General features: G+C 48.2%; 1 protein-coding gene across 1 annotated transcript in view; it reads left to right on the top strand.

Annotated features, from left to right (window-relative positions):
- The window catches only part of ABAT (4-aminobutyrate aminotransferase), a 57,780-nt gene that overhangs the window by 27,255 nt on the left and 3,863 nt on the right, over window positions 1-26,662 (top strand). The window contains exons 3-15 of the mRNA XM_069486958.1: window positions 2,306-2,403; window positions 3,390-3,419; window positions 5,271-5,388; window positions 8,402-8,451; window positions 16,865-16,945; window positions 17,560-17,652; window positions 18,093-18,155; window positions 19,052-19,115; window positions 19,594-19,742; window positions 20,968-21,105; window positions 21,471-21,638; window positions 22,844-22,990; window positions 26,194-26,305. Of these exons, the coding sequence (XP_069343059.1) occupies window positions 2,306-2,403; window positions 3,390-3,419; window positions 5,271-5,388; window positions 8,402-8,451; window positions 16,865-16,945; window positions 17,560-17,652; window positions 18,093-18,155; window positions 19,052-19,115; window positions 19,594-19,742; window positions 20,968-21,105; window positions 21,471-21,638; window positions 22,844-22,990; window positions 26,194-26,305 (1,311 nt within the window). The remainder of the gene's footprint in view (window positions 1-2,305; window positions 2,404-3,389; window positions 3,420-5,270; window positions 5,389-8,401; window positions 8,452-16,864; window positions 16,946-17,559; window positions 17,653-18,092; window positions 18,156-19,051; window positions 19,116-19,593; window positions 19,743-20,967; window positions 21,106-21,470; window positions 21,639-22,843; window positions 22,991-26,193; window positions 26,306-26,662) is intronic.

The raw sequence follows: 26,662 nt of genomic DNA, 5'->3' as shown, positions 1-26,662 counted from the left end.
TTTTCTTGGCTGGAGTTTGATCTTTTTTGGCACACTTGTGGCCAGATTTAGACAACCATACGGTGATTTTTTTTTTCTTTTCTTTTGGCTTAATCAATTTGGCATATCGAGTATAAGTAGCAACAGAAATGATGGTTAAATGCTTATTTTTAACCCATTTAGTCCTCAACACCTTCTGTACCATAAGGTAAAGAAAACTGAGACCCAGAGAAATTAAGAAACTTTCCATAGTAACAGAGCCGACCACTGGCTGAGCCAGGCATTGGGTGAGGCCAGCCTGGCTCCAGGACCTGTGCCATTGTATTGGTTATCTGTTGCTGCATAACAAATGCCCCCAAATGCAGCAGCTTAAGGATAATACATTTGTTATCTCTCAGTTTCTGGGATCAGGAAACCAGGGATGGCTTAGCTGGGTTCTCTGGCTCCAGGTCTAGTCACGAGGGTGCAGTTGAGCTGTTAGCTGGGGCTACGGTCTCATCTGAAGGCTCAACTTGTGGATTGGAGGACCCACTTCCAAGGTCACTCACGTGGCTGTAGCTGGATTCAGTTCCTTAGGGGCTGTTGGCCAGGGGCTACTCTCAGTTCCTTGATGTGTGGACCCCTTCGCAGGGCAGCTCACAAGTGGCAACTGCTTCTTCAGAGCAAGAGCAGGTGCCCAACACAGAAGGCACACAGTGCTACCATGCCCACATCCCTGGGTACATCCACCCATCGAGTCACTATGAAGCCATTAAACATGACAGACAATGGCCAGAGATAATGTTCCCAACGGCATCTTTCATGCACCCCCCAATTATAATCTTATGTTGGTAAATAAAGTAAGAGACTGGGAGACGAGACATCAAAATGGTTATCTCTGGATAGAAAATTGAAAGTGGTTTTTTTTTTTTTCCATGTTGCTTATTGGTCTCTTCCTCAATGAGCATGTTATCAAACATAAGTGGGAAGGACAGTCACAGGGGCAGATCAGATTTTTTTCTTTTACAGAAAAGCAGGGCAGACAACTCCAGTTGGGCTTTATGTTGACTTCAGCCAGGCTCACCTAAGGAATCTTTGCTGTTTGGGAACGGTGTAAATATCAAGGGGACATTAAAAATGTTTGCTCTCTGCTTTATAGTTTGGAGTTAAAAATAGACTCTGGATTGGTGTGGCCATGAAGGTCATGACCATGATGGTTTACCCACTGTGTCCAGTCTTCTGTGTCAATGACACACCCTGGCCTTCTGGGTGTGCTATTTTATTCTTGAATGAAAATGCTAGATCATTCCATCTTTTTTTCCCCTGCATCTCTGTTCTTTTGATAATAATTTGCCTTTGGGGGAATCATGTTGTTTTGCTGCAAACGTTCCTTTCAAAGGCCAGCACTAGATGAGATCAAAGATAGCATCAGGCACATTCACAGGATCTAGGGAAGAGTTGGGTGGGCAAATTTCTAGTTTAACCACTTGCTAGCTGTGTGATCTTGGGCAAATTAATTAACCTCTCTGAGCCTCATTGTCTTCTTCTGTAATAAGAGAATGATACAATTTACCGCATGGGGGCTATAAGATTTAAATGAGGTAAGCCATATAAATCGCTCAGGATAATTCCTGGTATGTTCACCCTAAATGCTCAATGCACACTGGACATCCGCTCGGGTGACTTGATATAACAGATCCAAGAAAATCGGCTGTGTGCAGTGGCTCACATTGTGAAACTCAGGTCTTTGTATACATTGGCATATAGATTAACTTTTTACACATTTAAATAATTTCTACAATCTGATCTTTCACATGATAACACCATGGGCATCTTCCCATGTCCATAAGTATTCAAAATTTTGATCTCAAAACAATGGTTGTATAATATTCCATGAGATGGTTGACCGTGTCATATTCTACTTAGCAACCCTCCAGTGTTAGGCATTTAGGTTGTTTGCTCTTTGCTCTTACATAGACACTTCTATAATGAATATTTTTTACCTACATCTTTGTACACGGTTCTCATTATTTTCTTAGGAAGAATCCTAAATAACAAAATTGCTCAGTAGAAAGGACTAGGAGGTTGGCATCAGCTTATACTCACACCAATAAAACAGGAGTGTGCCTGTTTGCCTATAACTTCACTGACACTGGGTTTTCCTATTTTTTAAATCTGCAGTGTCCTTGTAGTGCCCAGGTCTGTCCAGACCAGTGTTTTCGGGTGGTCTGGCTGGGATGGGGTTGAGGTCCTGGCACCACCCCTATTAGGGACAGTGGGCATCTGTTAGGGCAGAATCCTCATATCTGCCATCACCAGGGGTTCTCACCGTCTCTGTTTACTGCAGGATCCAGACAGATCAGTCAAGCCGCAGCCAAAGTGGATATTGAGTTTGATTACGATGGGCCTCTGATGAAGACAGAAGTGCCTGGGCCTAGATCTCAAGTGAGTGGAGGACCCCTGAGTGGTGTGCTTTGGAAAAGAGATAAAGGGGCTTAGCAGAGGAGAACACAGCATGCATTCTTAGCTGCTTGCAGAGAGCTCACTACCAGAGATCCGATATGTTAAAAACTAGGCCATTCTGCTGTAAGAAGTCAAAGAAGGGTTCACAAAGCAAGTGTATCAGTTATCTGTTGCCACAATAATGCTGCATAACAGACAACCACAAAAACCTCAGTTTTGTCATTGGAACTATTTTATAAATCCAGAAATCTTTGTAGTATTGTAAATGATTGTATTCATAGTTACTTTGGATAGTGTTTTGCTAACAAAAGGGGAGACTTTCTTCAAGCAAATTTCCATTGTAGGGGTGGATTTTAATTTAACCATAGTAAAATTATGGAATAACATTTAATATTCATGTCATTAATATTATTCCGTGGTTTTATATGGAAATATAATTGCTAAAGCATATTTTACATTGACTTATTTTTGGAGCTGAAATCTTTGTATTATCAAAGCGACTAGCTTCTAATTCCCAGTGTCTGCATAGAATTTTACAAGTGGTTTATGGAGTGATTGGATTGTAATTATAAATGGTTCTGTGATATGCAAATTAATATTTTCAGTGTTTTATATTCCTAATGGATGTTAAAGTCTTTTTATTTTTCTAAATAGAAAAGAGAACCTATCTTTTTAGGGATATAAATGCCTTCAGCTTAATTTTTTTGCTAAATATTTTATATTATTAAGTTCTAGGTGTCTAAATATCCAGTCTGTTGTACTGGCAATTTAGCTGTGTAATGGAATAGTTTCCTGTCAACTGTTTATATTAAGTAATTTTTAAAATATGTGCAATATTGTTGACCAATAAACTATTAATTTATTGGCAAGAGAGAAAAAATGCCAAGCCTTGGGAATACATGAATGATTTTAAGCTGTTTGGCAAGAGTGTGTACTTGCTGTAATGCTTTTATTCTTCTCGCCGGCAGGAGTTAATGAAACAGCTGAATATGATTCAGGTAAGTGGCGGTGTGGTAACATCCTTCTGTTGTTCCTTTATTACAATTTAGCTGAGGGACAGATGCTTCCTCTGTTCTGGCTCTTTAAAAAAATGTAGTTGACTCTTGTTCTAAACCCCATTTTCTAATTTCCCTTGCAGTTTTTTCTTTGACCCATTGGTGATTTATGTGTTGTTTAATTTTCACATTTTTTTAAATCTTCAAAATTTCTTTCTGTTATTGATTTCAGGCTTCATTCCATTGTGGTTAGCAAACACCTTTTGCGTGATTTCAATCCTGTTAAATTAATTGAGCCTTTTTTGATGGCCTAGCATATGGTCCAGCCTAGAGCATGTTCCGTGTGTACTTGAAGAGTGTATATTCTGCTGCTGTTGAATGAGTGTGTGGATGTTTGTTAGATGTGATTGCTTTTAGAGCGTTGTTCAAGTCTTCTATTTCCTTGCTAATCTTCTGCCTAGGTTTCCAATCCATCATTGAATGCCAGGTATTGAAGTCTCCAACTATTATTGCACAGCTATTTCTCTCTTTAACTCTGTCCCTTTTTGTTTCTATAGTTTGGGGCTCTGTTGTTAGGTACAAATATGTTTACAATTGTCCTGTCTTCTGAACTGACCCTTTTATCATTATATAATGTCTTTTTATCTCTAGTAGTTTCATTTTATAGTCTGTTTTGTCTGATACTAGTATAAACCCTTCCAGCTTTCTCATGCTTGCTGTGTGCATCAGACACCATTTTATTTATTTATTTTTTGAGACACGGTCTCACTCTGTTGCCCCAGCTAGAGTGCCATGGCATCAGCCTAGCTCACAGCAACCTTAAACTCCTGGGCTTAAGCAATCTTTCTGCCTCAGCCTCCTAAGTAGTTGGGACCACAGGCATGCGCCACCATACTCGGCTAACTTTTTCTATACATTTTTAGTTGTCCAGCTAATTTTTTTCTATTTTTTTTAGTAGAGACGGGGGTCTCGCTCTTGCTCAGGCTGGTATCAAACTCCTGAGCTCAAACAATCCACCCGGCTCAGCCTCCCAGAGTGCTAGGATTACAGGTGTGAGCCACTGCGTCCGGCCCATTTTCCATCTTTTTATTTTCAACCTGTTTATATTCTTGAATCCAAAGTACGTCTGCTGAGCAAGCACGTAGTTGGTTCTTTTTATCCAGTCAGACAATCTCTGACTTTTGATTGGAACCCATTCACAGTTCATGTTATTATTGATACGGTTGTGTTCACACTGCCATTTTACTTTTTGGTCTCTGTATGTCTTGGGTGTCTTTTGTTTCTCTTTCACTGGTTTTTATTTTGCATTAGGTGAATATTTTCCAGTGTAACATTTTTATTTCTTTAATAATTACTACATATTTTTAGTTTCCTTAGTGGTTGCTGTAAGGCGTACTATATATATTATTTAAAAAAAAAAACAGGTTTACAAGGGTGTACAGGGTGTACAAGTTGAATTCAGTTACATGTATATATTGTACAGTGGTGGAATCTGGGCTTTCAGTGTATCCATCACCCAAGTAGTGTCTGTTGTACCCCACAGGTAATGACCATATAATTTAACTTATCAGAATCTACTTTAGATCTGTATCTCAACCTTTTCTGTTCTGACATATAAAACATATACAGAAAAGTTTGTGAACTACAAAATCACAGCTTAATGGACTATTATAAACAAACCACCCATGTCATGACCCCAGAGCAAGAAGTGTAACGTTGGCAGTGCCCACAGACACTCCCACATGTCCACAGAATGGGCAGGACATGGTTTACTTCACCAATCAAGCTTAATCCTGAAAGACTGAGAATGCAGGGAGTTGTAGCAAGCCTGAGTCGGTCTCTCCTCTCCCCAAGAACGCAGAGGCCGTGCATTTTTTCTGCAATTATGAAGAGAGCCGAGGCAACTACCTGGTCGACGTGGATGGCAACCGGATGCTGGACCTGTATTCCCAGATCTCCTCTGTCCCCATAGGTAAGAGCTGGCAACGCAGCTTTGAGTGTAATATCTCTTTCTCTCTGTCTCTCTCTCATAGTTATGGCCATCCCAGCTTTAGATGCTCCTCCCAGACACTTCCTCCAAGCGTAGGGAGAAGAACAAGTAATGTGTGGAGGGTATATTATGAGGCACATTACATGTCTTCTTTCTTCTTTCGTTTCCTCCTCCCCAAAACCTTACACAATAGTGTGTATTAACATGCCCATTTTCCAGATAAGTAAAGACAGCTTGGAGAGGTTGAGTAGCTCACAGAGGACTCAGCCAGGATGTGGACCCAAGTCTGTGTGACCACAGTGTCCACAATTTACATGTCTTAGGCTGGGTTTCCTGGAAAGAGCCTGAGTCAGGGAGTCTTGTGAAAGTTGTTTACTGGGGAGAGCCGTCAGGAGAAAAGGGAGGAAGGAAACAGTCTAGGGCAGAGGGAAGAAGATAAAAAGGATGAAGTGTCAGCTAGAGACTGTCCACAGCCTGACCGCACGGTGGCTCTGGAGTATGAATTGCACCCAGACTTGGTTCCAGACAGAGGGAAAGGGCCCGGCCTTCTGGAACCCCTGTGCCAGCCAGCCATCGCCCACCAGCTGCCGGAGGCGGAGGTGTGAGTAACCTCCTAGGCAAAGCAGCCTCCTTTCGCCAAGGGCAGTTTTCCCTACACGAGGCAGCTGCAGCCGTTATCAGCCAACACACGCGGCAGCTGGGAGACGCGTGATGACCCACCCGGTAAAAGTGACCTCGGTGGGACGCCAACAGCATCTGCCTCCCGGGCTCACCTCCCAGCCATGCAGAGCGCGACTCGCTGTGTAAAAGGGCGCGAGGACGGGGCTGTGGTAGACAGAGATGACTAGGAAACGCAGGTAGCTGTTATTTGCAGCCTGGATGCTTAATGCTTCTTTGGTTGATAGATTCCTGGCTGCATCTAGTGGCCTGCAGCCTGTCCCTTCACAGATGATGCTGGCTCCTCTGTCGCAGAGGAGACAAGGCATCCTTGCTCCCCTCGCTGTCACCCCCACACGGCCCTCGGAGCAGCCTGGGGCCTTCCCTGACCCAGCCCTGGGTGCCTCCTTCCTCCTCTGTGTCCCCCAGCACATTTCCTCAAACCTGTTTCTTTCCATTAAGATGCAATCAGACAGTAAGCACATGACTCATTCTTTTGGGGAAGTCCACCGTTCAGGGATGCCTCTGCCTCTGAAGGGCATTTTGGATTCAAAGATTTGCAAAGCTCTATCTCCTCTTTGTGTTGGAGTGGAAGGGACAGGCTCCTGAGTTCAAATCCTGGCTCCACCATACAGTAACGCTGGGACTGTGAGCCCCTCCCTGGGGCTGCCTCAGTTGGGAGGCCCAGCCAGCCAGCGTGTGCACAGGGGTGGGGGACAGCATTTGTTAAAAGACTTGAAGTTCTAAAAGCATCTCTCTGGCCACCTTTTATTTCATATCTGTAGTCTTTGTGAATGTGTTTCTTTCTTTCCTTTTTTGTTTTTGTTTTTTGAGACAGTATCTCACTCTATCCCACCAGCTGGAGTGCAGTAGCATCATCTTCGCTGACTGCAACCTTAAACTCACGGGCCAGCGATCCTCCTGCCTCAGCCCCCCAGAGTGCTAGGGGTACAGGCGTGAGCCACCACACCCAGCCAGTGCTGGGTCTTTAATACCTGTCTACACTTGCTAATCTCTTACTGTGGCAGCAGCTCAGGGCCCAGGATCAGAGCCTTGTGCCAGCAACATAAAGATTGTTCCCACTGCATTCAGACCACAGTGATACAAAGTCCCTTTCAAAGCAAATGCATTTATAGAAACTAGGTACAAGGTGTGTATAATAAAAATGTGATACTTACAGACTGGGAGTTTTTCTCTAAAGTTGACTTCCTACTCCAAGATTCCTGATTTTCTCATAGGCAACATGTGTTTGGTTCTTGCTCAGGAAGCCAATATGTGATGTAATTGTAGAGCATGTCTTCAAAAAAGGCCCTGGAAGATTAAAACAATCTTACTCAAATCCAATATGACTACAGAATAAGCCTTATAACTTAACTTTTTAAAAAATTATTTTCAATTTTAATGGGGTGGGAGGAACCAGTGTCATTCCCAAGCCTGAGCCGCGTCCCCAATTCTCCTCCCGGGGGCAACCATCCTTACTGGTTTCTGCTAGGGACAGTCTGTGCATACACAAGTGTGTATATATATGTATATATATATCTCCCATGTCCCCCTTTTTACTTAGCAGATATCAGATATTGTTCTAACTCAGCACAAATAAATCTGTCTCATCCTCTTCTACAGCTGCACAGTCACATTAGAAGGCTTTCATCATGTGGATAAATCTTAGTTTATTTCCTTGACCTGCTACTGATGGACCTTAGATTGCTTTCACGTCTTGGCATATTAGAGTGTCATAATTAAGACCCACGTACATAGGTCTTTACACACATTTGTAAGCTAAGTTAGTAGGAGAGCAATTGCTGAATCAAAGCGTGTCCTAAGCCTTATCGTGCAATGTCAGCCCCAGCCCACACAGTGAATGCAGAAGGCCTCGGGGAATAGGCAAGGGCATGAAGGCAGCGTGAGGCATGCTGGCCGCAGGTTGCAGGCAGCATCACTCGCTCAGTCCCTGAGTAAACATATATTGAGACTCGACTCAGCCAGTGAGCCCTGGAGAAAGTCAGGACCATCTTTGCAGCTCTTCATGCTGTCCTGCTGATCCACACCCCAGCCCTAGTCATGACATTGCCTTGACCTTGCATTTACCTCCCCTGTGTTTATCTAATCCAGTAGTGCTCAAACCTGAGCAAGCATCAGACTGTCCTAGAGAATTTGGTGAAGGCTTCTGGGCTGCTCCCTGAGAGATTCTGAGTCAGAGGCCTTGGGTGGGGCCCAGGAATCTCTCTTTGTCTGCAAAGGATAAAAGATCCTTTGCCTAGTGAAGAGAGTTGCAGGGCTGGGGCATGGGTACCCCCAGATGTGATGCTGATCTCTAACGCTTCCCTCCTCTCCCCAGGTTACAGCCACCCCGCCCTGGTGAAGCTCATCCAACAGCCTCAGAATGTGGTACGTCTCCGGGTTACTCAGGCTAAAGACCACATGTGTTCACGGCCATTCACAGAATCTCTTGGGCGACCTTTGGAAACAGCCCACTCATTTATTCTTTCATTCCATAAGTATTTATTGAGACCATACTATGTGACAGACACTTGGAATGCCTTGGTGGGTGACAACATAGTGCCCCCATCCCCATGGAGGCAGTCGATTAACCACACACATAAATAGAGCACAGCAACCATATCAAATGCTGCAGGTAAGACAGGCACTGCTGTGTGGGCACGAAATAATGATGGTAATAATGGTTAGCGTTTAAGAAGAGTATAACATGTACCTGACACTGTGTGTGGCACTTTACAGCTGTAATGTTGACAAGTCCCCAAGCAGGCACTCTTGTTATCCCCATTTTGCAGATGCAGAAACTGGGGCCCAGAGAGGTCAAGTATTTGCCCAGGGCCACACAGCCAGTGGAGGTGCTGGGAATAAACCCACAGGAGCTGAGCTATTGGGGAGTGGAGGGCAGGGAGGACTTCCCAGGGAAGTGACGTTTGAGCTGAGAGCTGAAGGAGGGGGAGGTCTAACAGGTGACGAGCCAGGAGTGGTCCCAGCCAGGAGAGCGGGGCAGCTGGGAGGCTGGCAGTGCACAGGAGCAGAGAGCAGCGAGGGATCCGAGGAGGACTGGAGTAGCAGCAAGGGGACATGGCTCTTTGTTTGTTTTTCTTGTTTTGTTTTGTTTTGTTTCACCCTCCTGTGTGCTCAGTGAGGGACATGGTTGTTAGATGCCTGCTAGACTACGGTTCTCAACCTCGGTACTTCTGACACCCGGGGCCAGATAATTCCTTCCTGCAAAGGCCTGTCCTGTGTGTTGTAGGATGTTTAGCAGCATCTTTTACCCACTAGATGCCAGTAGCACCCCCTCCCTCTGTTGTGACAACCAAAATTGTCTACAGCCATGGGCAAGTGTCCCCTGGTGGGTACATTCACCCCAGTTGAGAACCCTTTTGGTAGAAGACTGCAGTTTCTATCCTGAGTGGGTGCAAAGCCCCCGCGCAGTTAGGCTGAAGTACAGCACACACGCACATGTGCACACAGCCTGAAGGCACACTCAACAAATTTTCCCAAGTAACTGGTGTTTCTCAAATTCTTATTTCATTATTGTCCCCTTAAGAAGCTGGGGATCACATTATTTTCCTGATTTTTCCTCATCATGAAATTTTAATACCACCCTATTAGTTTTCCGTTGCTACCGTGGTCAAATGACCACAACTTAATGGTTTAGAACAACACCCACGTAATGCCTTGCAGTTTTTGTGGGCTGGGAGCCTGGTGGGCCAAGTTGAGTTAAGGCCTCTCAAAGCTGAAATCAAGGAGTTGACCAACCTGGGCTCTTAGGTGGAGGTTCTGGGGGGGAGTCCGCTTTGGGCACATTTAGGTTGTTGGCAAATTCATTTCATCCTGTTTCCACGTGGCCCATCCACCTTCAGGCTAGCGGCTGAGTCCTTCTCTGTCTGCCTCTCCTACGTCTGCTACCAAGGGCTCGTGTGGTTGCACTGGGAGTGCAGAATACTCTCCCTACCTTAACGGATCAGGAACCTTAATTATTGTACATCGGCAAAGCCCCTTTTGCCATGTGACATATTCACGGTCCCAGGGATGGAATGAGGGTGTAGCATCTTCTTGGGGTTATACTTGCAGCCTCGACACACAGGTACGCTGTTGTCCTGAAGTCTGTGCTTTGTGTATTAACAGGGTAAGATTTTTTTTTTTGCCCCCGATGAGAATGCAGAAATTGTAACAGGGACTCAGATCACATCCCCACACAGCTACTATTTCCTCCAACCAAATGAGGCAGACCACGATCCCCTGTTAGAGAACAGATAGATGCATTTCTCCTGTTGTTTGTGGCCACATGAGTGGAATTCCGAAGTGTGTACTCTTTATATTGTTTGGCTTATTTAACTCAAAATTGTGTCTGTGCGATTCATCCTTATTGTATGTAGCTGCAGGTCAGCTAGTCTCATGGCTTTATAGTATTCCACTGTGCGAATATACTGCACCCAACCTGTCCATTCTGCTGTTGATGAGCATGTGGGTAGTTCCCAGTTTGGGGCTCTCATGAACACTGCTGCTGTGAACCATGGAGTGTGTGTCTTTTGGTGAACACATTTATGTTTTTCCGTTGGATACAAAGCTGGGAGTGGAATTGCTGGCCACAGTGTGTGCGCACTTTCAGCTCCAGCAGATGCTGCCAGACGGTTTCCAAATGGGTTGTGCTGTTTCCACTCCGCCCGCTGTGTGTGAGTTCCAGGTGCTCCACATCCTCACCAACCCCGAGTATCACTGGGGCAATTTCCATTGACTCAGAATGTGACTTACAAAAGAATTCTAAGAAAGGCAGAAGGAAGCAGAGCCCAATCCTGACCAGAAACTGAATCCCTAGCCTTAAAACTTTCCTCCTGTTTTACCAACAGAGTTGAAGATAATAGGAAAAAAAACAAATTTCCCTGTTTATAAATAGGAGTGCCCTGCCTGGGAGGGGCCTGGGGACATTCTTGCCTCCAATTAGCAGACAGGTTCAGGGGCTGCTGTCGAGGAAACCAGCGTCCCCCTGAAGATGTCTGATGGGGCCCCTTTGCGGCCGGAGCCTGCACGGATATGTTTACATTCAAAGCACGGCTTTGTTTTGAAACGTTGTGCAGATCCCAGATGCTTTGGCAGTTGGTGCTGAAAAAAATGTGTCAACAAACATGTCAGACACATTTGCAGTGTCAACCGCCTCCGGAGGCAGAATCGTCCCCAACAGCACGTGATGTCAGGCCCAGGGATTCTGATTTCAGGAGATGGCTCCACCCTGTCCCTACCTGGGAAACCAGCCACCTCTCACCTTTAACCTCTCACCCAATCAGGGGCTGGTCCTGCCCTCACATCTCCCACTGGGATTCTTGCTGAGCCTCCCTCCATCCATCCCTCCCACTGCTCTCGCCTCCTCCAAACCTCCCTCCAAACAGCCATGCGTGGAGCCCTTCCCCAGCACCGCTGCCTTCAGGATGCATCCCAAACTCCTCCACTTCAAATGCAAAGCCCTTGGTGATCCAGCACCTTCTTTCTTCTTCAGCCTTATTTCTTGACATGAGTTCACTCCCCGGTTAACGGCTGCATGCCTACCACACGCAGGCGCAGCTCTCGGTGCTGGGGTTTGAGGGGGAGTCCATATTCCACCCGTCTATGCTGAGTTTTTCTGCAGAGGACTTGGGTTGGGGGCCTGGTGAAAGGGGTTCCCTGACAGTCTTAGGGAACTTCTCAGTGAGGGTACCTCGGGCAGCAGGCTAGGGGGCTGTGGACTGTCATCTTGGGTCTTCCAAATCCTTGGCTGGAGATGCGCTTAGGTGGTGGTTATGGTATTTTACCAGGCCAGGGCAGGTTCCTCCAGGTCATCCAACTCCTGAGAAGTGGCTTCAACCCTTTTGCACCACCCTGAAACTCCCACATAATTACTTCCTGTGACTGCAAGCAATGAAACCATGTCCCCAGGAGCTAATATGTGGGTTCCAGTTATGATTCCGTATGTCACCATGGCCATCGCATTACATTGCCCCCAAGCTATGCAGTAATTACTGCACACTGCATTTGCCCAGTCACGTTGCAATGAATGCTCGTAGCACAGCAGGCCTGGCCAGGTAAAACATGTGCCATCCTGTGATCTCTGGACCTTTCCAGCTCCTGCATCCTCTGTATACCTTGCCATCCCCCGGGCTCCTTACAAGCACCTGGCAGAGGAAGACCCCAAAGTTCAGAGAGGTTAAGTGACTTGCCCAAGGTTGCACAGCCATTTAAACCAAAGCTTCACACTGTACTTTAAGACTGCTGAGCTGATGGCAAGGATTCTAGAAACCTGTCCTCATTTAATTCCACTACCCCATGTCCCAGATATCTTCTGTTCTTAATGTCACGCTTTGTCGAGCAAGAACACCACCCCCCACATCTTTCCTGGGCCCAGATAGGCAGTCAAGCTGCCAGCCCGCCCGCCTGTGCCCCTCTGGGAGCCACTTCCCTGCTGCCACTGATGGCAGCTTGCTTCTACCCCATTCTCATGATGTGCCTGATTTCGTAGGAGCCCCGCTAGCAGCTTGGAGGCAGAAGGAAATGCTCCCTAAAGACCCCCACAGGAGAGCCAAGGACTCCAAGTTGTGCCAAGCATTAAATTGTCACATGGAGGCTGCCTGGGGTGTCTGACAGAGAACGGCAGCTGAAGCCAGTAAGCCTGGGTCTGAGTTGTGGTTCTGCTCCTTCCTGGCTGTGTGATTTGGGGCAAGTTGCTTGAGCTCTCTGGTCCTCAGTTTCCCCAGCTCTACAAAGAGGAGGGTTAACTTTCCCCACTACTTAAACCCGTAGACCCACCTGGGTGGTCACTAAGCAGAAAAAGTACCAGATATGAATTTGCCACAATTTCTAACAGTCCTAGCCAAGTCCTCAAGCCACGAGGAGAATGATGTCTGGGTCCTCTCCGTCCTTGGGTTTCCCCCATGCAGTGATGTCACTGTTTGGATTTGCACTAAACATATTATTAACACATTATGTCCAAGAGAGAGGTACCCGAGATGTCCCAAATCCCAGCACTGTCCTCCCCTTTTATAACTAGGTTGGTGTTTAGACTAATCATGGATGTACAGATGAGTTGTAACGAGAGCTCACATCTACCTTTCCCCAGCTGTCCCCTGTGTCAGCATCTCACCTCACCAGGTACATCTGTCAGAGCAATCTGTACAGACGAATGTTGGGACATGGCACACTGCAGGCTTTTAGATTTCACCAGTTTTCCCACTAATGGCATTTGTTGTTCCAGGATCTGATCCAGGATGCCATGCTGCATTAAATACAATCCCTTTTTATAACCCCAATCCACTTCCTCGTGAGCCCGTTGCTTATCCCCATCCCAGACCCCTCCCAGCCTCTTCCCAATCGCCACCCGGGACTGCTGCTGGACCTCCAGCCACTGTCCTGCTCTTAGCCCATTAGCTCAGGTCTCTTGTTAGCATGAAAGGGAGCTCTCATCACCAAGACACTGAAGGGGCCAGTCTTAGCACGGCCTGGGGCTCCTGGGCAGCCCCCAGCTGTGCCCCTGGCTCACCTCCCTCCTGGAGTCCCAAGAATAACCCCCTGCAGCTTCCACCTCTATCTCTTGCAGAGCTGAACTTTTCTGTATTCACTGGTGTGACACATTTTCCACTAAATCTAATGCATCTCTCTCCTCTAGTACAATGACTTGTTCTTCTGATCGGTAAAGGGTGATAAGGTTATAAGGATAAGTAAAGTTCCTGCCCAGTGCCTGCCATGTAGTCAGTGCCCAAGACCCACCAATGCTTTCTTTCCCACGCTGGCTTCCTGGGCTCACGGCTCCACCCTCTCTGGGCACACCTCATCCTTCTGTGGGGCCAGGAGGCTGTCGGCACCCCAGTGAGCTAGGAAGGGCAAGCGGTGTTATTCTCCCTTTTGTTGAGAGAGAGAGAGGGTCTGGCTCTATCGCCTGAGCTAGAGGAGCAGTGGTGGTATCACTCCTTTTAAAGACTCAATACTTGAGGCTCATTAACATTAAATGACTTAACCTTAATAGTTTGAATTCCTAATCTAGCACTTTTGCATTCCCCTAAATGGTCTCTGGAATGAAATACAGTCAAGTGTTGCTTAACGACAGGGATCCGTTCTTGGTTGGCAATTTTGTTATGCGACCATCATTGTGATCTTATGAGACCATCGCATATGTAGTCCATACTTGACCAAGACGTCATTACGCAGTGCACGTGACTCCAGGGTGAATGAATGCACTTTACTGTCCAGAAATACAGTGCAGCGGTTTGTATAATAGCACTCAGTAAATAAAGAATGGACGCAGGGGTACAAACCTTCCTGACTAGTTTTTTATAAAAAGAAGAAAAAATCCACTGTAATCTCAGCCTTCCCATGTGATTATACCTTTTTTTAAAAACCATTTTAGTAGCCGTGTAACATTACCTTGAGTTAATGTGTCTTGCTTCGCTTAACCAAATACTGGGCACTGAGAGTATTTCTACTTTTTGTTGTTATAAAGACTGCTACATAATTAAATTCATAGCCTTTGTCCACATTTGAAGTCCTTTCTTTAGAGAAGGTCAGGAGATGAGACAGCCAGATCACAGTATGAAATTCGGTGAGGCTTTTAAGATACAGTAACAACCAACATAGTTGAAACTTCTACCACGGTAGGTGTCCTTCCTGGATTAGATTTTTACGGTTTGTTTTCCTTGTCTGGCTTTGCTTTGAGGAAAGTGTTTGAGGACATGGCAGCAAGCCTGTCAGCGGAGGTTCGGGCCGACTGCCCTGCTGTGTGGGCAGCTAGCAACCATGCCCGTGTTTTAGAGCCAGCACAGGGATGGTTTTCTTCAAGAATGCAGCTACAGGAGTGTGGGACTGCCCCTAGGCCAGAGGCTGTTTTAGGGTATTTTGGCCAGCATTTTATAGTTAATGCACACTGCAATCCACATTCCTCTTTTCTTTTGAAATTTGGAGGCGCAGGCTCCCTTGGCCCGAGTTCCTGCCCGGCAGCCACACAGCAGGGCTGGCCCAGGCTTGGACAAGCAACTCCGTCTCCGTCACCACCAGGCCCCCGCTCCCTGGGCATCGGGCAGGAGTGTCCATTTAGTGTCCAGCTCACACTATTGATTTCCTTGCAGAGGAAATGATTTCTCTGGATTACATCCATCAAAATTAGAAAAAAACGTCGACAGAGAGAATCTTGTAATTTGCTAACACGGATTTTTCCACACTCAGTCTACTCTGGATATTTAGCCAGCACCCCCCTGCTCAGACCCACGGTCTAAGAGCTGCCACCGTCTCCTCATGCCTTTTTTTCTTCTTTATTTCTTAAAAAAAAGTTAAGGTGCAGTTTACATGCAGTAAAATCCACCTTTTTTTAGTGTACAGTTCTGTAGGTTTCAGCAAATGCATAGTCATGTCATCGCTGTCAAAATCCAGACAGGTTTACACACCCATGTTCACGGTAGTGTTATTCACAGTGGCCAACAGGTGGCAGCAACCCACCTGTCCGCCGACAATGGGTGGCTATACAAGATGCGTCTATCCACACGGTGGAATATTATTTAGCCTTAAAGAGAAGGGAAATTCTGACATACACCACAACATGGATGAACACTAAGGACATTATGCTAAGGGAAATAAGCCTGTCACAAAAAGACAAATACTATATGATCGCACTTTTATAAGGTCTGTAGAATAGTTGAACCCACAGAGACAGGAAGCAGACTGAGGGTAGCCAGGGGCTGGGGGAGTGAGAATGGGCAGCTGTTGTTTCAAGGGGGCAGAGTTTCAATTCAGGATGATGAAAAAGTTCTAGAGATGGATGCACAACAATGGGATGTTCTTATCACTACTGAGCTGTACACTTAGAAATGGTTAAGATGGTAAGTTTTATTTATTTTATGTGTTTTTTTACTATAAATTTTTTTAAAGCCCAGATAGAATGGGTTTATCACCCCAAATAGTCCCCCAGGCCCTTTAGTCAATCCGACTCCAGCCCCTGGCAAGCACGAGCTGTTTTCTGTCCCAATAGCATTGCCTTTTCCAGACCGTCATAGAAATGGAACCATATGGCATATAATCCTTTGATTCCGGCTTCTGTCACTCAGCGTCGTAACTCAGATTCTTCCGCGCTGTTGTGTGTATAGGAAGATGGTTCCTTTTTGTCCCTGAGTAGCGTCCCGTTGTGTGCGTGAACCACGGTTTGTCTCTCCTTTCCCCAGTGCAGGGACATTTGGGCTGTTTCCGGTTTTTGGCAAATGAGAACAGAAGCCACTGTAAACATTCATGTACACATCTTTGTGTGGACATGTGCTTTCGTTCCACCTGGGCAACACCGGGAGTGGACTGCTGGGTGACAGGGGAGGGGGTGTTCCACATTGTGAGAAGCTTCCAAGCTGTTTTCCAAAGGGGCTGCCCCATTTTGCCTTCCCCCCAGCTGTGAATGAGAGTTCTAGTTGCTCTACATCCTCAATGGTACTTGCCAGTGTACATTTTTTGGGTTATTTTTGCCTTTCTGATGGTTTTTTAAAGAAAAATTATAGATTCACAAGAAGTTACAAAAAATAGTATAAAGAGGTCCCATGTACCCTTCACTCAGTTTCCAATCGGAAGCATCTTGTGTAACTATAATGTGATATCACAACCAGGAAATTGACACTTTTTCAAAAAATCCAGAGCAATCGTAGTGGATTTCTCTAAAATCTCAGGGAATCCTGTCGTTCCCCACACGGGCAGAACGCCATCCACCTACTCAGAGCCTACTGGAACACGGGGTCTGTGCAAAGCATTGTCAGTCAGCAGGAGCTGGGTTGGGCGGAGAAGTCACCATTTGTCTCTTGGCCTTTCACAGAGCACATTCATCAACAGACCTGCCCTCGGAATCCTGCCTCCGGAGAACTTTGTGGAGAAGCTCCGGTCGTCCTTGCTCTCAGTGAGTTCCCAGGGGACGATCCAGCCACTGTGGCAGCCCCGCTGCCCTCAGACATGGTGCCACCAGCCGGGGAAGGAGAGGACCCAGAGCCATGACAATGAAGGATATAGGGCATTGCTACAGAAATCGAGCTCTTTGTGCTTATTCTTTCATGAAGAGTATTTTTAATTTTTCTTTTTAAGAAAATGAGGGATTCTTTGTATACAGGACAAAGGGAATGCAGGAAATTCATGTGTCCCACGACAGGAGCTCTGCACATGTTATTCAGTCTTTCCTCTGCTTCTCGATTTCAGCTGTTGGAAAGATGAAAGTGTTCGGGAACCTCAGCTTCCCACCTGGCGGATATGGGTGTCCTAGGTAGCAGTCATTGTGTCATGAGGGACAGATGGGGCTTTTCTGCCTCTTTCCTCTCTGCCAGCCTCAGGGGCGGGGCCCTTCTGGGCTTCTCAGCACCTGGAGAAGCCTGAGTCCACCCTCCCCATCCCATGCTTCCAGGACATCCCTGGCTCCCTGGCTCCCTCCCGTCCTCCCCCTGCCCCGTGGAGATACAGCCCCAGCCCTGGGAAGCCGGAGTCTGGATGAGCCTGGGCTCACAGCTGTTTCCTTCACTGCAGGTGGCTCCCAAAGGGATGTCGCAGCTCATCACGATGGCCTGTGGCTCCTGCTCCAATGAAAATGCATTCAAGACCATCTTCATGTGGTACCGGGTGAGGTTTTGGGCATGAACACACACGTACACATACACACACATATACACCCCTCTTGTCCGACTGTTCATCCTGACTGGCTGCAGTATCAGACTTTCAGTGACCAGGGTTAAAATCCAGGAAGGGCCAAGGCTTTGCCATCAAACCTACACAGTGTGACTATCACTCTACTTTTCCTCTCATAACATAAGCCACCTCAACAGATCTGACTTGTTGGTGATAGAATATTATGCATCCTATGTATTCAACTATTTATTTCCTTGCAAGCACCGTTAACAGTCTCATGCCTCAATACAGACCTGTAACCCTCGGTACATGAGACCAACTGCTGAGAAAGTGCTTTCTCATCGTCCAGACTTATATCGGTTGGGTGGGGAGTTGAAGCCCTGTCCACCCAGAGCATCTCTGACATTTTCTTCTGTTCTGTTCTGTTCTGTCAGAGCAAGGAAAGGGGACAGAGGGGCTTCTCCAAAGAGGAGCTGGAGACCTGCATGATTAACCAGGTGAGTGCAGCTCAGCTTCCATCGTGTGTGTTTGGGGGGCTGGCGCTGTCCCTCTGAATTAGGAGGGGTCCCCACACGCTTCCACTTAGGAGTCTGTTCCCTGAGTGTCAAGGCTGACTGGACTGCTCCCTGGTGGGCTTCCTGTGGTTTCCCAGGACAACTGCCTGAATTTGACGGGTCTGGAATAATCCAGGATATCAGCAGGAATGCGTGCACCAGGGTGGCAGCTGGGCCATCTGCTTGGGGCTGGGAAGGAATTGGGGCATTGTGCATCCCCGCCTGCACTCAAGGGGGCGGGGTCTCCCCTGCTACCCTCTGTGACAGAGCAGACCTCCTGCAAAGGCCAGGGCCACTTCCTGGGAGCGGCCTGCCCAGCTCAGCCCCTGTCTCAGGTCACCCTGGGAGCAGGTACCCCTCATTAGCACCTGGCCCACCTGAGACCCGTGGAAGCCAGAGCAGTGGAGCCACGGCCCCGGGCAGGGGCTTGAAGAGCCGGTAGAGCAGGGGTTAGAACTCCGACAGCCCAGCCAGCTGGCAGGGACAGAAAGGAGAAAGGCAGGCAGGGAGCATTGCTTGGCCACCTGCTGCTGCCACGGGAGAAAAATGAGCCCAAATGGTGCAGAACTTGTGAGAAGCCGGCATTTCGGATATTTATGTGAAATCTCTTGATTTTAAATTTGCGAATATATTTTTAAAAAAACATTTTTAAGTATGTGGGTAAAATCGAACATCTGTGCACTGAATATGTACCTCAGGGGTCCAGCTGATAACATCTGTCTGAGAAGAGCTCCCAGTCCCTCTGGTAGACGTCTCTGTCCCCCGAGGTTTGTGGGGGCAACGATACAGCTCCGCCGTCCTTACAACGGTGACTGATGACTGGCATTTCTTGGTTCTAGGCCCCCGGCTGCCCCGAGTACAGCATCCTCTCCTTCATGGGCGCGTTCCACGGGAGAACCATGGGTAAGCAGGGACCCGCGGCACAGCAATAACAGTGACAGCTGCCCTCGATGTGGCGTTGACGTTTTAGACATATTGTCTCATTGGTTCCACACAATTGCCCTGAAAAGAGCAGATTATTATCCCTACTTTGCAGATGTGGAAATCAAGACTCAGGAAGGGAAAGGACTTTCTAAGGCTCTTTGGTGACAGCCAGGATTTGAACTGTTGACTCTCTGTCTTCAAAACCTGTGCTTAATCTGTGATAAATCACAAGGCAAACACGCACACACGCACACATGCACACATTCACACACACACATGAAAATTAAGGGTCGCAGATTCCCCTTCAGCTTCAGGGTGTTGTAAGACCTGGGGTTCTGTGGGCGACTGGCCTCCCTGGGCATTGAAAGTTGCTGAAAAGCCTACCCTCTCCCTTTCAAAGACTGTTCAGTCCACTCTCCCAAGCCAAGCATCTGCTCTTTTGTTTTGCCGGACTCAGGTTGCCTAGCGACCACGCACTCCAAAGCCATTCACAAGATCGACATCCCTTCCTTCGACTGGCCCATTGCACCATTCCCACGGCTGAACTATCCTCTGGAAGAGTTTGTGAAAGAAAACCAACAAGAAGAAGCCCGCTGTCTAGAAGAGGTAACCCCCGGATCTTGCAGATCCTCCCTACGCACCAGCCCCTTACTCTCGCCACCCCAAGACTTAGCCCAGGAGAAGAGGAACAGATGATGGGTTTACCTGGGGACCTGTGTTGTGCTCCTTGGGAGGGAAGTAGGGACAGGGAGACAGTGTTCCAAATATTCCCCGTATTGGGAAAGGCAGTGAGACACATTGTTTTTCTCACCCAGCATCCATCACCCCACTTGGGTACCAATTTCTGTACCACTTAAGTTCCTTTGGGGACCAGCTTCAATAACTCTAAAATAAGAGAATAGATTTTTTGAAAGAATATGGGTGTCTCATAGGAACCAATGATCCCATGGGACCCTCTGGCACACTGGTTTTGTCCTGCCCCAAGTCCTAAGGCTTCATTGTGTTGCCTTGGGGGTTGTGTTAGGAGAAACTGAGGACACACAGCCTCCTGTCACCCCAGGCTTGCTCTTCAACCAAGCAGCCCCCCTTTGGTCTGTTCCATATATTGGGGTTCCATGGAAGATGTTGGAAAGATTCTGTTGCTGGAAAAAAAAATAACTATCACTCTTCAAGTTTGGATTGGAGCTGCAATAAGGCTGCTGGTTTTCCTCTTAGGCTCATCATCATTTTCAATGAATTAATGTTTACTGAGCACCTACTAGGTGTCAAGCAAGGTGCTAGGTGCTGGGTATTCACAGTAGCAAACGAAAGAAACAAGATCATGGTGTCACGTATGGCACTGTCCGATAGGAATATAATACAGCACAGGGATGGAATCACAGCTTTTTTAGAAATCACATTTTTTAAAAAGTAAAAAGCCAAAAAGTGCAAATGATGCTCTGAAAGTGAAGAAAAGTGTCTTGGAGCTTCCCTGGGGTGACTGTTGGAGACCAAGGCCAAAATCACATCATCCGAGCAGACGGCTTTTCCTTAGCTGTGCATACAAGGAAAGATTTCACTCATTAGTCTATCTAGGTGTATGCTTTTGGGTTTTTCAAATGATGTGTGATTTTGTAATCCCAGCACTTTGGGAGGCCAAGGTGAGAGGATCACTCAGGGGTTTGAGACCAGCCTGGGCAACGTGGTGAGACTCTGTCTATTTAAAAAAAAAAAAAAAAAAACCCACATTTTCAATAACGCTTCATGGGGCTCATGGAACCTCACACGCCTGCCCATGGATACAGATCAAGAGCCTCAAGGAGCAATCGTCTGTTCCCCGTTTGGAATCTAGGTGGAAGATCTGATCGTCAAATACAGGAAAAAGAAAAAGACGGTGGCCGGGATCATCGTGGAGCCCATCCAGTCCGAGGGCGGAGACAACCACGCGTCGGACGACTTCTTTCGGAAGCTGAGGGACATCGCCAGGAAGGTCAGTGGCCGCGGCCAAGGGCAGACAGGACCACGGGGGTTTCTCGGGTGGGTCCCAGAGCAAAGGCTTAGCTCCGCTTCTATTCTGGAGTCCTGGTTTAGTGCAGGGAGTATTTGATGTTCTGGGTTTTCTGTTCCAGCTCAGCACTTTTAGGAACCATTCAGACACAGCTCTGGTTGGAGCTGCTCTGCTTAAGGGTTTGTTTTGTTTCGCGTAGTGCAAGAACATGGGCTTGGTTTGCAGTTCGGAAAACAAGCACGATGTGGCTGGACTTGGGGTTTGGCAGTGGGTGGGCTGTGCTGGGGGCGGGGGGTGTTCCGCCAGCCTCCTGCGGGTGTTTACTTCTCCGTCTTCTCCGTCTGCAGCATGGCTGTGCCTTCTTGGTGGATGAGGTCCAGACTGGAGGGGGCTGTACCGGCAAGTTCTGGGCCCATGAGCACTGGGGCTTGGACGACCCAGCAGACGTGATGACCTTCAGCAAGAAGATGATGACCGGTGGCTTCTTCCACAAGGAGGAGTTCAGGCCCAATGCTGTGAGTCATTGTCCGTGGGCAGAGAAGGGCATGTCCCTCTCACAAGTGCTCCTTTCTCACAAACGGGGAGCTGGGTGCACACCTCATGTGTCACGGAGGTTTTCTAAGACCCCATTCTTATCAATTTAATCAGCTCACGGTGATCACCCCAGCTGTCTGCAAGGCCAACTCCGTGGCAGCCCATTGTCAGTCTTTTGCTGATTCTCTGTGTGCACGCACAATGATATTGCCAGTAGTGGCTGCTGGGGACTGAGCATTTGCTTTGTGCCTGGCCCACTTCTGAGTACTTCTCATGTACTTTTAATCCTCACAACAATCTAACCAAGTAGGTGTTATTAAGTAGGATAAACCCTATTTTACTAATGAGGAATCAGACAGAGAGGGTGAGTTGTCTAATATCACGTAGGCTGCAAGTGACAAAACCCAGATACAAAGACAAGACCGTGCCCTTAACCACACACTGTGTACTGCCACGTGTACATACACATTCACAAGCACATCCACCCACCCACCCACCTACACACATAACACGGCCATCGGGGCCCAGGGTCCTTTTTCCCACAAATAGTTTCTACCCTCAAGGTGGCCTCATAGTCCAAAATGGCTACTGGAGCTCCAGCCATCACATCTCGATTCTAGCCAGTTGGATTCCTTTTCCTATAGAAGAGGACAAAGTGGTCCCCTTCTTGTCTTTAGCAGCCTTCCCACAAATCTCATATAACATTTCTATTTCCAACACTTGACTAAGCACTTGTCACATGGCTACTCCCTAACCGTGAGGGAGGCCAGGAAGTGTATTTTAGTTGGCTGCATTGCCCTACTGAATAATTCATGGAGGTGTAAAGTGGGTGATCTTTGTTTCAGACCGCTAGAGATCCAGTCCCAACTCTACCACCTACGAGCCATATTTGCCCTTCCTCCTGTGTAAAATGGGGAGTATCATAGTTAAAGACCGGCTGTCTTGCTTCCCTGGGACTGAGGGACTTCCCAGAGCATGGGACAATTTGGTCTCCCCAATAGCAGCAGCTACCTACGGGGCTGTGTTGTTGGAAGAATTCAGTGAGATAGACGTGTTCTCCCAGCCCTGGGGGATGCTCGTTGGGTTAGTTTCTCTCCTCATCAAGAGGAGAAGGCATGTCTGAGGACAGCGGCCCCTTCAGAATGTGCCTATGTGTGAACCTCCTGACACCCCTTCCTCGTTCCAGCCCTACCGGATCTTCAACACCTGGCTGGGGGACCCGTCCAAGAACCTGCTGCTGGCCGAGGTCATCGACGTCATCAAGCGGGAAGACCTGCTGAATAATGCAGCGCATACCGGGAAGGTCCTGCTCACGGGGCTGCTGGACCTCCAGGTACCCCCCACCCGGCCCTGCACCCCAGAGGCTCCCCCCAGCCCACGGGTGCCCACAACCCCAGAGCAATTTGACTTGGACTCCCCACAGTTCAACAGCCACGGTGGCTGCCACACTGGCCAGTGCAGCTCTGTGACAGCCGTTGTCTTTGTTCTGGCAAACTCCCCGTCCAACACAAACCCACACATACAAGCATTACTCTCCTAGACTTGGGGTGCAGGTGGGAGGTGGCTGGGGGGGACCCAGTGTTTTCAGAACTGGCCAGAAGAGCCCAGGGTTGAAAGGAGCGATGACCTCCAAGTGGCTGGTCTCAAAGAGCCACCTGAGATCTTGAAGCATCCAGTCACCACTGACTTGAGCAGAACCACTGAGCAGGTGGTGGTGGTATAGTGATACTGACGGTGATGACGATGGGGGTGATGACGAAGGCAGGGAGGATGATAACAGTAAAAACTTATATTGAAATCGAACAGTAATGCTGTGGGTCTAGCCACTATTATTACCCCTATTTTACGATGAGGAAACTGAGGCAAGGTGTTAACTGCCCCAAAGTTACAGAGCTTCATGGTGGCACTGCTGACATTTGAACTTGATTCTAATGGACTTCAAAGTCACGTTCTTTGCCATTGTTTACCTCTCTGACATGATCAAGGACCTACTAATATCAATAACAACAACTTCCATCAATTGAGAACTTGCTTATGTGCCAGGCATTGTGTTAAGTGCCTTAACTCATTTAATCCTTAACGTTTGCCACATTTAGGGGAGAAAAAAGGCAGGACCTACCCCCCCCACCATTAAATTTAAATTTCAGAAGTCCAAGGCCCAGGGGTAGGTACAGGACATGGTTTGGGACACAGGGCAGTCAGGAGTTCCAGAAGATGCTCCCTCACTTCACCCAGTAGGACTGCCAGATTTAGCAAACTGCAATGCAGGACGCCCAGTCAAACCTGAGAAACAGGGACTAGTTTTTTAGTATAAGTATATCCCATGCAACATTTGGGACATTTTTATACTGAAAAAATGACTCACCTGAAATTCCAATTCACTGGGCATCCTGTATTACTTGGCAACCCTAACTCAGAACAACTGGAAATTAGAAAACCGTGATCCACATTTTCTGGACGAGAAAATGGAGGCTTGGGGAGGTGAGTGTGTCACCTAAGCCCAGACGGCAAAGCCCAGCTGATTCCAGAGACTTTGCGTGTAGCTGTTAAGACAGCCAAGACCCTCCAAGTGACACCACTCTGGATGGAATCCAGAGACAGGTTTTTCTTGGACTGGATTCAAAGTTGAGCTGAGGTTCAGGGGAAGGGACTAGGGGAAGCCTCTGCACAGGGCCGAACCCTTCCTTCCTGCTGAAGCCTCTCACCATCATCGGACGGCGCAGGCAGCAAAAGTGACAGGTGGCATTTGTTTCCCCAGAAGACGTCTGGGCCCTGCCTGGGGTAGTGCGTGCCCACTGCGGGACGAGGCGTGCGTTGCTCGGGGGCTGCTCCTGGTTCTGCACTGAGTTAGCTTCCCGGCCCGTCCACATGGTCCCTCCTTGTGACCCATGGTGGCAAGCGTCTTGCCAGGCTCTCGAGATAGGAAGGGACAGGCAGAGTCCACAGCCTGGCAAAGGGCCGGGATGGGGACACAGAGAACGAACGGGGCATAAGGGAAGAAAGAGAAGCAAACGAGTTCAGAACGATTGAGGTGTCCCTGCACAGGCCAGGGGACACAGAACAATGGGAGCGTCACGGTCACATTGCCAGATAGCAGGGTGGCCCAGGTGAATAAAAAAGAAATGAGCTTCCAGCCCAGCGAGGTCATGGTACCCCAGCAAGAGCAAGGCCCGAGTCTCTGAAATGTCCCAGTTAATGCTACGCGTCCCTAGTTGTAGGGGTGAGCCCTGGAGGAACCTGAAGATTTCTGACTGTGGCAATCTGGCTGTAGGCGTGGTGTGGAGGGCAGCGTTTCCCAAAGTGGGTTCCATGTGCAGGGCGGTGCCACAACAAGAGATCCACAAAAACTGCCCTGGCCTCGTGCTACTGGGATCCTGAGTTAGCTAATTTAGAGGGGTGAGTGGGGTTACGAGTTCCATCAGGACCTCAGAAAACCAGATGCAAGGAGTAGTTGGGATTATTACTGCAAGGCCCTAAGATTCAGCAAGACAGATGGGTGAGGAGAGGGAAGGTCTGCTTGCCTGTGAGCACCTGCCCCTGGAGGCAGCGAGGAGGGGGTGGGGTTCCCACTGCCCTGCATCAACTCCTTAAGTTACTAAGCCCTACTCTGTGAGTTTGTGTCACAAGGATCCCAAGGAGTGTCGGAATGGCGGAGACCGTATTCCGGGCCTCCTCAGGCCACACACTGGCTCCTAGGCAATCGGCTCGTGCCAGAACAGGGTAGAATAAGTGCTGGGGGGACTAAAAGCCTTAGTTTTCTCATCCATGGAGCCCAAAACAGGCCCCTCCTCCCTGGCAGAGTGAGGATTCAAGATTGTGCGTGTAGCACCGTGCCTGGCTCTATCACCACCACGTGACCGTCTCCAGTCTCCACCAAGCAGCTGCTGTGAAATCAGCCTCGCCCCCCCGCACCCCTGCCCCCCAGCTCTGTCCCCAGCACTCTGCGGTGGTTGTGGGTATCCGAGCCCTTGTTTGCTGTCCTTCACTAGAACAGGGGAAAGTAGAGAGAAACCAAGATCCGCTGCTCTAGGTGCCTGGATACTCTCCCAGGGCGGCTGTAAAAGATCACCACAAAGTGAATTTGGGGAAGCCACTATTCAGCCTAGGACATCTCCCCATCTCAAAGCCTTGAGGGAGGACGCGCATTTCTTCTCCTGGGAGAACTGCTGTGTCTAGAAGAGCTAACAATAGAGATGGCAAACATCTGTGGAGCACCTGACCCGTGCCAGGCCCTGGGCTTAGGACTAAACCTTATCTCACTGAATTCTTACCCCAGCCTCTTGGGGTCAGTAGCATTTATATCCTTCAGTTTCCAGAAGAGGAAACTGAGGCATCAGCCACTTAAGTGACTCACCCAATGTTCACAGTAAGAAACAGGCAGAGCTGGGTTTTGAACCTAGGCCTGGATGTCTCCAGAGCCAGCCATGCAGAAGCCCAGCGGCTGGCCCACGGGCGGCACCTGAGGAGGCACAGCCATTAAGCCAAGCTGGTACACAGGTGACACCCTTTGACGCCAGCCTTGTCTCCCCCGTGCAGGCCCGGTACCCCCAGTTCATCAGCAGAGTGAGAGGCCGAGGCACCTTTTGCTCCTTTGACACTCCAGATGAATCAGTACGGAATAAGCTCATTTTGATTGCCAGAAACAAAGGTACGGGGGCCAGGCATCATCTGCTGTGCATGCAAAATACTGCCGGGTCCTGGGGTGGGGGGCAGGTGGAACAGGAGACTAAAAGTAGATTTTAAGTCCCAAGAAGGAAGAAAGGAGACAGAGAGCAAAGCGGGGGAGAGTGTCATGGTCAGGAAATCAGGGAAGGCTTCCTTGGGGAAGTGGCATTTTACCTTAGGTCTTGATGGATGAACAGAGGTTGGCCAGGTGAGGAAGGTGAGAGGAGCATTATGGGCAGAGGGAAGGACTCGTGCACTTCCCCAGGGCAGCATGGAGCTTGTGGAGGCGCAGAAAGGGAGAGGATGGAGGGTGATGGGACAGACAGACGGGAGGGGATGG

This window comes from Eulemur rufifrons, chromosome 14, assembly GCF_041146395.1.
Source record: "Eulemur rufifrons isolate Redbay chromosome 14, OSU_ERuf_1, whole genome shotgun sequence".
NCBI lineage: Eukaryota > Metazoa > Chordata > Mammalia > Primates > Lemuridae > Eulemur > Eulemur rufifrons.
Note: the sequence above shows the minus strand (reverse complement) of the source record. Positions and strands in the feature narration are given on the sequence as shown.